The sequence below is a fragment of the Octodon degus genome, unplaced genomic scaffold, assembly GCF_000260255.1.
Source record: "Octodon degus isolate 3935 unplaced genomic scaffold, OctDeg1.0 scaffold00021, whole genome shotgun sequence".
Classification (NCBI taxonomy): domain Eukaryota; kingdom Metazoa; phylum Chordata; class Mammalia; order Rodentia; family Octodontidae; genus Octodon; species Octodon degus.
In genome coordinates, this window is record NW_004524597.1 from 15,581,420 (window position 1) to 15,593,861 (window position 12,442).

Consider the following 12,442-nt stretch of genomic DNA (forward strand, 5'->3'; position numbering starts at 1 on the left):
AGCCTCCCCAGTGCTGGGATTACAGCTGTGTGCCACCACGCCTGCTTTCGAGGCCGGCACAGTGTGCCCAGGGTTCCAGGGCTGGTACAGCATACAGTACTGGGGATTAAACCTGGGTCCTTGTGCTTAGACCACCGAGCTATCTCCCAGCCCCCACCCTGCTCTCCTGAAGGTCACTGCCCCTCCTCAGAGAAGCTTGCACCTTGCCAGCAGCTCCAGCCCCACGCCGCATTCACTTTTCATCTGCTTGGTTGTTTCCCTTTGCAATATCCACTATCTGATATTATATTAAAATGTTTTCTCAGTGATTCCCCCATTCAGATAAAACTTTCAAGAGGACAGGCCATTTTTGGACCAGCCTTACTTGTCAGTGCATCCCTAGAGCCTGGAATGAGACCAAGAATCCATGTAGTGCTCAATACATAACCACTGACCAAATGTACGGTATTATTGAGCACTGTCTGTATACAAACCTTGGCATTAAACTAGCCACACAGAGCCTCTTGTGAACCTTGCACGAAACTTTCATGGGAAATGTATTGCCCCCACTCTACAGATGTGGAGGCTGAGGCTCCGAGTCATGGGGGAAGTGATGACAGGGTGCTCTGAGCCAGAGTCACCTGAGCGCAGAGAGCCTTGAATCCCTGCTGTGTGCGCAGCCTCCAGGAAGAAGGCCGTGTCAGTCTTTGGGAAATACCCACAGGGGCGTGGGCAGGAACGTCAGCTAGTTACATTACCTTCGGCAATGTACAGGTGAAGGTATCGTCTGCTTGCCGATTTACAGGTCTGCTTCACTCCATAAAGCATTCAAAGCAGCTTATAGACATGTGTAGAACAGAATAATTCTAGGTCAAACAATCTGAGCTAGAAAAATACAAGTTAAAATAGGCTCTGAAGAGGAGTTAGGCACAGTTAATATGGGATACAAGAAATTTATTATCTTCTATATTTAGTAGCTCTAAAATTTCTGGTGGTCAGAGAGAAAAAGCAAGCATGAGGGATATGTTTATGCTTCTCCCTAACACAGACAAAACAGGTTTTCAAGGAGGCAGTGGGTTCTGAGGCTTAGGTCTAAAGATGTTTCTAATGTAGGATTTTGTAAAAGGCAAGTCTGTCTTAAAAGACTGGGAACCCCTTATGGAAGGAAATGTAACCCAAGAGCGTAAATGTGTGAGTCAGATGGACTCTAAGCATCTCAATTGAAGCCAGGGTGCCAGCCCTTGCATCTCCCTTCCCTTTACTCTATCCCATAGAGTGGAGCCTTCTGGGTGTGCTGGGAGGGAGGATCAGGGTCTGGAGAGTCTTGGGTGCTAACTGAGGAGCTGTGAAGCCAACAGAGCTCCTTTACCCAGTCAGCACATTTATTAGGCCCATCTGATGTCAGGGACTGTGTGGATGCTGAGGAGGCAGACGGGGTATCCCAAGGTTTACGGGCTTCCTTGGGGTAAGGGCAACCTTGAACTTGCCGATGCACTCTTGGGAGGAGGGCTGGGGAGAGGTTGGGCAAGATCACTGGGAGAAGCGAGTTACTGAAGCCAGAAGCTGGAAGCTGAGAGATGATGCAGAATTGACTGAAGGGGAGTTCCAGGCGGGGGGAGCAGGCGGCGCAGCGGCCCTGTGCCGGGCAAGTCACGTGGCAGCTAAGGATCCCTGATATGGTCGCATTGCGGCAGGGGCTTGGAGCTGCTCCGTGTCCCCATGGCCTTAGCCAAGTCCCTGCTTTCTCCGACCTTCGGGCTCCTCCCTTGTAGTGAAACACAGAGCCTGTCAGACCCCAGGCTTCCTGCAGCCTCAGCCCTGAGTCTGAGGATTTGTGTAGGAGGAGGACGCCCACGTAGGCGTTGAAGGCACACGGAGGAGTGTACCGCACGGCGCAGCTGCCCTGTGTTCTATAAATGAGCGGGATCCCTGCTGAGCCAAGAGCTCAGCATGCACTTTAGAAAGCTGTTTTAACTCTTGAAGATGCCACCCAGGCACCCTTCAGGGCTTGGAAGCGGACATGCACAGAGTGGCCTTGGGGACTCAGGAGTCCTTGGGGCTTCCTAGCGCCCCGCCCACAAGGCGCAGGCCGGAGGCTGACCTGGCCCTTCTCTCCACTGCTAGCTGCCCCATAGCCTCGCACTGCACTGTGGCCTTGGGTGTATTTATTGATCACAGAATAGCACTTTTTCCGGAGAATTTTACGTTAACTCATATAAGCATGACACAAATGGTACTGCAGATGTCAGGGGTGTCCAAGAGACTCGAAAAAAAATGAAAAAGAAATACTGCATTTCCTTGCTGAGCTACTCAGTTTGATTGTCTTCCCATAACCTCAGTCATTTTAAGGGACGGAGGGCAGCTGACATCGAATTGCGCCTACTTCAAGCTGAGGACGCTTGGCAGGGGCCCCGTCGTAGCTAGCTGTTCACTGTAGCTCTATGAAGAGCAGAATTTTCTTGGCGATTTGGAGCCCAAGATCGTGCTTATGTTTTCTCCTCCCAACTTCATTTCCTTGTTGGAGGCAGCAGCTGTTAACTTCTGGGGCAGGGACGGACTTAGGGTTCATCTTAAGAGCGTTGAGAAGGGCTGTGGGGTGCCATCTAAATGCCGTGGCACAGCGCGATGGATTCCCGATGTCTCTTTTGACTGCAGGAACGAAGTGGCAGCCATTGGGCTGCTTTGCTACCACTTCAGACCTTCCGGGGTGCTGGGGGTGGATGGTGTGACCCTCGTCCATGCAGGACGCTTGGGCAGTGCAGCGAGGCTACCCGTGTGGGAGGGCCGGAGGGTGACGGTGGCCGCCCTCCCCCACATGTGCTGTCCTTACCGTTCCAGCTCCGCCAGAGGTTTGAGCTGGAGATCGAGCGGATGAAGCAGATGCACCAGAAGGACCGCGAGGACCAGGAGGAGGAGCTGGAGGACGTCCGCCAGTCCTGCCAGAAGCGGGTGTGTGCTCTGCGGGAGCAGGAGCCAGGGCCTGGGGCCGGCGGGAGCGCTTCTGCATCTCCGTGGGGATCTTAAGAATCTGGGCCTTCCAGAAAGAAGCCTCTGGAGCTGGCCAGCCTAAGCGCCCCAAGACCAGCGCGGCAGTCCCCATGCCTGCGGGTGACGCCTTGGGAGGATGCGCACGTATTCATCAGGGCTGCTTCTCCTGTATCCTTCTGCTGCCTCCAGTCTTTCTTACATTGTATCCATGCACCGCCAATGGTCCAAACACCACCCAAGAAAGCTGTAAAACATTGGCCATTTTTCCACCACAAACCATCATCAGGATTTTAAACATTCCTTTTCACTGTGTGTGCACCCGCACACTCACATAGACATGCACTTTCACGAAAGGCGGCCTTGCAGTTTTGAAGCCCCCAGTCTTCACTCAGCAGTCTGTCATTGCCTCTGTAAATTTGACTTGTGAAATGAGTAATGGCTGAGCAGTATTCTGCTCTAATTTATTTCAATAATCCCCTGTCACTGGACATTTAGGTTGTTTATGTCCTCCGCTATTGTGACCAATGCTGAGGTAAACATTCTTAGAGATGACTGACCAAAGTGAGACTAAGAGGGACCCTTAAGGGAGAAATGCCCAAGCAAGACCTCTGGGCTAAGTCTCATTTAACTACTCCCCACATTTATTCTTGCAAGCCCCTCCCTCCCTCTTCTACCCTGCCACTATAATACCTGTGCACACCACCTCTAAATCTACGGAACACGTTCCAGAAAATACTGCCTTAATTGATGTACAGATTTTATTATTTTGAATGTTTCTCAAGATGGTTAGCTTCTCCAGAAAGTCTTCTCAAAGCAGATATGAGCAGAATAACTTCAGTTTCTTTGTTCTAAAAGGAAATGTTGACGCGATCTTGCTTTCTGCAGAAAAGGCCATCAGTCAGCACCCCCAGCACCCCCATGTTGGGAGACGGAAGGCCCTGTCTCTGCTTATAGTCTTTCAGGGGAAGGGCACACAGATCTCTTGTCTGTTCCAAGAGTGCCTGTCCTGGTAGCAGAAAATCAATTTTTAGTAGCTTGTGGTAAGGGGGATGCTGTGGCATCTGGGGTGGCTGAAAGATTTGGAGCTAGGAGAGAGACCCTAACACCCTCAGCATCACCTGAGTGAAAGTGTGCCCTTTGGAAGCTCCCAAAACTTAGTGTGCTGCTCTGTGGAACCAGGTCAGTCACACCTGCAGGTAGAGGTGGAGGGGATTAAACGCTACAGGCGGTAAAGGACCCTTCTGTTGGGGGACCTCACAGTCGGCTCAGGGACTCCCCATCACTGACCTGCTCTTCCTCTTGTTGCCGAGCTCCCAAGATTTCAGACTCTGGAGTTCTCCTTCCGACATGCGGCCTGCCACCTGCCAGGGCAGCTTTGGTGGAGCAAAGCCACCCCCTCCACGCTTCCCCTTTCCCTGCCTGCCCTGTGGGGCTTGTTCCTCTGCTTGCTCACTCCATGCATGCATCTGCCCTGTGTGCCTGCAGCTCCGTCAGCTGGAAATGCAGCTGGAGCAGGAGTATGAGGAGAAGCAGATGGTGCTCCACGAGAAGCAGGACTTGGAAGGGCTGATCGGGACCCTGTGTGATCAGGTAAGGAGGAGGCAACAGCCTGCGTTGGGAGGACATCCCTGCCTCTGTACTCCCTGGAGATGTATCATGGGGACCAGCTGGAGGAAGGCCATCCTCAGGCTGCCCGGGGGGCTGGGGCCCAGGCCTTTCATCCAGCCTGTCCCTGCACCCCTAAGTGCTCTCCTTGCCCCAGTTTCATTGCTTTACATCTTTATTGGCTCTTCAGGGAGATCTTTGGGCACTTGCAAACACGGGAATAGAGGTAGTGGGCGCAGCTGGGAGCAATAGAACAGCCTCATCGCCTTCAGGGTCTGTTGGAGTGAGAATATGAGGTCTGGTACCAAATAATTGCCAGGTGTGTTGGCACATGCCCGTGGTCCCAGCACTTGGGGTGCTGAAGCAGAGGAGAGTTGTGGGTTCAAGGCCGGCCTGAAATACAGAGTGAGACTATCTCAGAAACAAAGAAACAAACAAAAACACCAAAAACCAAACCAAAAAATCCAAATACACTGAATGTTCAAACTTTACAAAACTATTAACAATAAGAGACACATTACGATTACTCCTCTTCAAAATATGACCTCTCAAATTAGTTGTTTTGGTTACCAGATATAAACCTGAAAAATTTGTTAAAAAAGAGAAACAAAACAACAACAACAGCAAAAAAGTTATGAGAAATTAAAAAGCAAAAACTAGAATAAAAAGAAAAAAGTGTTAAGCGTTAACTGCTCCTTTCAAAAGACCAGCAGTACAATTAACCAAACTATCCTGCACATGTACAGAAACATATCATTTCCCTTGAAGATAACATCGTGAAATGCAGCAACCATTGTTGAATTCCTATTACTTTGTTTAATGAAATTTTGTATCCTTTCTAATGCTTTTTTAAAAAACTATTTTGTATTCTTTAAAAAGTAAAAAAAAAAAAATTACTTGGAACACACTAATCATTCTTGCCACCTCTGAAGTAGTTCTGAAAGTCTTCCTTTGTTTTGATGTGTAACTCCCACAGTTATTTTGACTTGAAGAAGTGCCAGAAGTCACAGAGTCAGAGTCACTAAATAAGGCAGGTGAGCACACACTGCTGCATTTTCTGAGTCCGCCTTTCTGTTAGATAGCACTCAGCAGCGGCATTCACCATGTTGGTGACCGAGTCTTTTGACACTCATGACAGAGGACTTCCAGAACTGCCTCAGGACAAGGCAAGAACAATGGGATAAGTGCAAAGCATCATGTGAGGAGCATTAATGACAATGTGAGTTTTATTATAATAAATTTAAAAAATTTATTTAAAAGCATCATTTGAGGAGCATTAATGACAATGTGAGTTTTATTGTAATAAATTTAAAAAACCTTAAACGTTCATTGTATATTTCCAACACACCTTGGTAGGCAGCTCTTGTGAGGATAAGGCTTTTGCTAGAAGCAGCCTGGGTCAGTGTCAGGCAAAGAGGGCATTCAGCCCTGGGTGCATTTTCTGTCTGCACTGTTTTATTTATTTATTTTTCCATAATTTTATTGAGAGACAAATAGCAATGAGACAGTTTCAAACCAAATTGGTAGGACAGTTCCAATAATTAACACATTGCATACTCTCTTCCTAGAGGTTATTTGCTGTACAAGATGCAGACATGATATCCTATTTACAAACATTATTAGAACAAATCCCTCTATTCATTAAGAGAATGTAACTATATATCTATCCTAACCATTTTGAATACACAGATACAAAATGGACATTCATCTATATCCCCTTTCTTTGTTTGCTCCATCATTTGAATATTATAGGTGTGTGAACTCTGCAAAATATTCTAAAAGAGTCCAGTAGTCCATAATAGTATTGGGTCTTCCTCTTTACTGGCAGTCAACAATTTCTGACACTGCCTGTCTGCACTGTTTTAAATGAGTTAGTCAACCACTCTGAGCTTCTAGAAACCCAGAGTCTTGTGGAGTTTTTGCTGTCTCTGAGCACTGAGCTTGTCCTTTGTAGCGCTGTGCATATTTTGGGGGGTCCCTCCTGAGAGTGTGTATGTGGGGTCGCCTGTGCACTGTAGGATGCAGAGCAGCATCCCTGGCTTCTTCCTATGAGATGCCAGGAGCACCTCCTAGTTGTGACAGCCAGAAATGTCTGCAGAGGTTGCCAAATGTCCCCTTTGGACAAGAACCAATTCTGTTCCCATAGAGAGCCGCTGCTAGACCAGAAGGGCTCAACACAGTTCAGGGACAGCGCTGATTTTGGAGCTGGAAGCTGCTCCTCCACCCCCAGTGTTCCTTTTTTCCTGCCTGGGGGTGGGGTGGGGGTTGCTGTCTGAAATCCCAGCAGTGCGGAGCAATGCCTGAGGTTCCCACACTTTCTCTGGAAGCATCTCGTGGGAGTATTTTAGAGCACTTGTTCACAGGCATGCACTATCTATTAACGAGCAATGGCTCTGCTGTTAATATCCTTCCCAAAAGTGGTTGACTTTATTCAAATGGGAGTGTGGTTGCTTCAGATGGTCTTTCAGACAGCCAGGCCTTGGCCTGAATAAATGCTCATTATGTATTTAAGACTAAATGGAGTGAAGTAGTGGCTTGACAGCAGGGCTGCCACCGGGGTGTGAGTGAGACAGAAGCTTAGGGAATGAGCAGAAGATTGGGCACTGACCTGCTGTGGGCTTCCTGGACTTCTAGCAGGGCATTAGGGACCTGTGAGTTCAGAGCCACTGAATCGCTCTCTTATGGTATCGGTGCGAGACGGCACAGTACAGCATCTAGCCCTGGAGTGAACCGCAGGCATCTCTAGAAGTTGGCCCTGGGCAGCGTGGTGCTTTTGAGGATGCGAGGTGTAGGCTGGGAGATTCCAGGAAGGAGGAGCCTGGGGTGCGACTCCGTGGGACAGCATGCGCGTGGCTCTGGGTTCCAGCCCCAGCACTGTGGAAAACAGAACAGCAGCAGCAGCAGCAGCAGCAATTTTGATAAACACAGCTAAAATGAGTTTTACACATAAAGGGAGCCTTAGATGAATGAAATGCCAACTTTGTGTTAGTCGCCAAACTGCAGGCTTTTAATAAACGGTCGTGTTGGGTGATTTTAAACATTTTTGTTGTGACCTTTGGAGATCCTGTAGAGAGATGGAATGAGGGATGTAATCGGTATTTATGTACCAGCCTCTAGGGCAACAGAAAGTAACATTTTGCTGTGTTTGAGTCAGATGTTTTTAAGGAAACAAAACCTTTCTAGACCTGTTGGTGGCTCCTTGGTGCCTCCCTCCCTCCCTCCCTCCCTTCCTTCCTTTCCCAGAGGAAACCACTGTCCCACAGTTTGGAGCATGTAATTCACATGTGTATCTCTTCAAACTGATCAGGTACAATCCATATCACTTTGTACTTTGTCCCCCTTCACGCTGTGTTTGAGATTAGTTTGCCATGACAGGAGTAACTCAAATGCATTCATTTACCTGCATTGATATATTTTTTAAAAACCCTTATTCTTCCACTGGTATATATTTTCTTGTTTGCGCCTTACCGTACAAATTGCATTTTCATATATGACTCGCTGTGCGCGTGAGAGTTTCCACAGGGTGCATAGTTGGAAGGGGAGTTGCTGGCTCCTAGAAATGCACAATATTGGAACTGTTAATAACACCCAAATTGTCACTCCAGGTGGCCATGGCACTTCCCACCATCACCAGTGGGGTCTGAGGTTTGGCCTCTCCGTATCTCTCCCACACAGAGTGCTAAAAGACACCTGCGGATTTTTTCCCAGGCATTGGGTGTTGAATGCTTCTGCGCCTCCCGAGTCGCCAGTGAACTCGTGCACGTTCCATGTTCATTATCATTATCTCATGAATATTCATAGGCTTTTGCCTTTTTTCTCTGTAAATTATTTATGAATCTTATATCAGATGCTAATCCCATTTTTGGTACTATAGCTTTGTTACAAGTGTCTTCTGACTATGGATGATTATTTCACTTGTTTATGAAATCATTTGCTCAGTGCAGAGTTTTTAGTAGTCATGTGAATCAATTTTTATGGGTTTTTTTTCTCTATTTTCAGGTTACTTTCCCTGATTTTATACTTCATCATATTTGTTAAAGTTTTTAAATTTTGTCTTTGATATTACTAGGTATTTAGTCTCTTTAGATTTTATTTGACTATGTTGGGTGAGGTAGGAACATACTTTTTCCTGATTAGGATAATCTTCATTTTATTTCATGAATAATTTTGTTCAACAACTTTCATTTCTCTCTGTATGTGCTCCTTGGCTTTCCCTTCTAGTTCATTAAATTTTTGTTTCTTTCTGTAAAATGTCATATTTTTTTTTTTTTTTTGATAATGCTGGGAATTGAACCTAGGACCTCATGCATGCTAGGCAAGAAGCCGCCTCTGAACCACACCCCACCCAGCCTGCACCATGTACTTTTTTTTTTCTGTGTTTAGGACAGGGTTTACAGGGTCTACAGGGTCTCACTATGTAGATCGGACTCATAATGATTCTCCTGTTTTCAGCCTCCCAAGCGCTGGGATTACAGGCGCCTGCCACCACGCCCGGTCTCAATCGCCATCTCAGTGAGCCCCGGGAATGGGGCCTGCATGGCACACCGACCGCTGAGCTCTGCCTGAGCAGGCACTTTAGTCTGCTGAGCTGTCAAGCCTGCCCTTTGCACCATGTACTCTTTTTTTTTTTTTTGCTTTGGGCAATGAATTTATTGATATCACACCAAAATCACAAGCAAAAAGAAACAAGGAAACTACATCTAACTAAAAGGCCAATCTAGCAATGGAATAAACGGAGTGTAAGGCGCACCATGTACTCTAAATGGCTAAGTTTCAGTAACTTGCTGAGAAGCTTGCCTTGTTAGTCTTTAAATTGGCTCGTCTTCTTGGTCTTTTAATTTTTTGAAGATTCCATGGGCTGAAGAGGTAGCCCAGCAGCAGAACCCTTTCCTACTATGCTCAAGATCCTGGGTTGGGTCCCCAGGACCACACACATTAAAAAAAAAAAATCAGGCTTCAGGGATGTTGGTATAAGTAAATTCAAAAGAAACAAAACAAAAAACAAAACAGCAAAAAAAAAAAAAAAAAAACTACCTCTTTAACAAAACCGGATGTGATTTTCATTGCAAATTCATTGATTTGTCTGTTAGCTGGGAACTATTGACTTTTTAAATGAAACCACAGTGTTATTGATCATGCCACCTCTTCCCATTTACTTAAGGCATTCAGTAATATTTCATCATTTTTATCTTTATAAATCTTAAGCTTTTTTGTTAGATTTACTTTTAGGAAACTCAGCGTTTCTGTGGCTGTTGTGACTGGCATTGTTCTGCGTTCTGTTTTCCATGTAGCTCCTGCAGCACCCGAGAGAGCTGCTGGTTGTACTGACATTATGCATTTTATATCCAGCAGATTTTATGAACTCATTGTTTTAATATTTTAGCTATAGATTTTTCAGATTTTCTTTTTACATTTATAATTTATTGTTTAAAAAAAAAAGGATAATTTTAACTCTTGTCCATAAATTGAAATAACAGAGAAGCTTAAATTTCCGGGAACTGCTCTGCATTGTTTTCTCCCCTGACGGCATGGGCTCGGGCCTTCTGGCAGAAGGCTGCGCAGTGGAGATCGCTGGCCTCGGGCCTCATGCCTGGCCTTTGTAGGCTTTGCTTCTGCGTTCTGTCATGTATTTGTGATGTGGTTTTGATACATAGCTCTGGTCTGATCAGTCTTTTCCTCCTGAGTTTTTTTTAATATTTAGCAAAGGTTTGTTGAATGTTTGCATATGCTTTTTATGCGGGTGTATTCGCTTTTTGTACACTGTATTTATTTGTGAAGGAAACCAGGATAATCCTATGACTGGCCTCATTCACCCGTTAATACAGTGTATTATGTTTTAAATATTGCAGCGTGTCCTTACGTGCTTCCCAGGTAAATCTTACTTGGTCGTGTGCATTCTAATCTATTGCTCTAATGGGTTGCTGGTATATTTTAGGATTCTTAGAAACAGGAACATAAGTAAGGTTGATTTATAATTTTCTTTAGTGACATGTCTTTGTTTAGGGCTGAGCTAAATTCATGAGTTTACAATTACATTTGAAATTCTTTTGTATAAAATTTGAGACGTGTAGTTCTTGGGAATTGAAAATATTTAGCCTGTCATAATATTTGGGGCTATTTGCTCTTGGGGGGGAAAGATAAATATTTGCTGTCTTAAAGTGCTGTAATTACAATCAGGCACAAATTTAGATATTGTTGCTCTTTCTTAAGGAGTTAATTTTGCTTCACTTTTTGTAAATATGGATCCTTTTATTTAAGTTTCATATATGTTAACCAAAAAACATTTATTTATTTATTTATTTATTTATTTATATTTTAGGGAAGGGTCTACAGGGTGTTCAGGGTCTTGCTACTAGATTGGATTCATAGTGATCTATCTGTTTACAGCCTCCCAAGAGCTGGGATTATAGGTGTGCGCCACCACACCCAGTCTCAATTGCTGTCTCAGCACACCCCGGAGGCAGGGCTGGAAAGACAGGCCGGGGGACTGAACCCCTGGCCCCATGCCTGCTTGCAGGCACTCTAATCCGCTAAGCTATTTGGCCGGCCCTAAAAAGACTACTTTAATATGATTTTTAAAATTCTATTGTATCGGGTTGTTGACTTTTTCAATCATGCTATTGTTTACTTTTGACGTTTTGTCAAAGATAGACTTGGTAGAGATTTGTCCGTGAATCTTATAAAAACATAAGCTTTTCTCTATTATTGTCTCGCTTTTCCTTCTACTTTCTGTTAGTCTCTCATTCTATTTTTCTCTCTTTTCTTTGGCTTTTATTTCCTTTTCCATCAGTCTTTTGTTCCATTAGTATGTTGTTCTAGTTTCAATGTTGAGAAATTTAGTGCGCTTTCAGTATTTCTCAGTCCTTTAAAATTCCTTGGAATTCTATGCAACTATTTTTAAATAAAATTGCATATTTAAGACGATGCCTTCCCCTTGCATTCCGCATTAGTGCCCTCCCCACAGGCTAAGAGTTCAGTCTTGTCTCTTGTGCTCTCTTCCTTCAACTTGAAGATTATATGTAACTTGCATTTTAAGCTTATTAATGTTTGGAATTAACTTTCAACTTTATTTATTTATTTGTTATTATTTTTTGGGATACCAGGGATCAAACTGGGGACCTTGCACTTGCCAGGCAGGCACGTATGCCGCTGAGCTATATCCCCAGCCCAGTATTAATTTTTAACTTAAGACATTTCAGATACAGCGCATGGTGGAATGCCTAATATTTTTCTTTGAAAATTGTTGGGATCTCTTTGTTTTCACAGTTCAGGGTTAAGCTTAATAAACTACCAGACTGAAAAGGATATAGGTGTTTGCGAGGTGAAGGTTCTACGCATGGCAAATAGATCAAGCAAATTTTGATTTGAATATGACACACAAATGTAAAATGGTAAACCATAAGGGAAAAGTTTAAAAATGCATAGCCACTCATTGATATTTGTTTCTCAATAAAATAAAAATAAATAAATAAAAAAAGAAAACAACATCATGCAAAAAAAAAAATGCATAGCCATTGTTTTAAAAAAAATCACCTGTTAGTTTTTAATTTTATCTGCTTAAGCTGTTGCTGAGTACTTTTGTCTGTTTAATAGGATTGTGCCTTCTCCACATTTTGCTAATAACTGTTATAGTTTCTCTTCATGTAGCATATGGTTGCATATTCATATATTGACGGACTGTTCTGAAGTTTATTTATTTATTTTTGTGGTAGTGGGGATTGAACTCAAGACCACACGTGTGCCTGCCAGGCAGGCGCTTGAGCCGCTGAGCTATCTACCCGGCTTCATACTGATGGGCTGACTCGGCTACTTTCTCTTTCTTTCCAGTTTGCCTGCAGGACCTTTCTCACCTATTCACCTTCCAAAGGTG

General features: G+C 44.6%; 1 protein-coding gene across 3 annotated transcripts in view; it reads left to right on the forward strand.

Annotated features, from left to right (window-relative positions):
- Myo18b (myosin XVIIIB) overlaps nt 1-12,442 on the forward strand; it is a 279,250-nt gene that overhangs the window by 162,978 nt on the left and 103,830 nt on the right. For all 3 annotated transcript variants that reach the window (XM_023711848.1, XM_023711846.1, XM_023711845.1), the window contains 2 exons: nt 2,818-2,928; nt 4,453-4,557. In XM_023711848.1, coding sequence (XP_023567616.1) covers nt 2,818-2,928; nt 4,453-4,557 — 216 coding nt within the window. The remainder of the gene's footprint in view (nt 1-2,817; nt 2,929-4,452; nt 4,558-12,442) is intronic.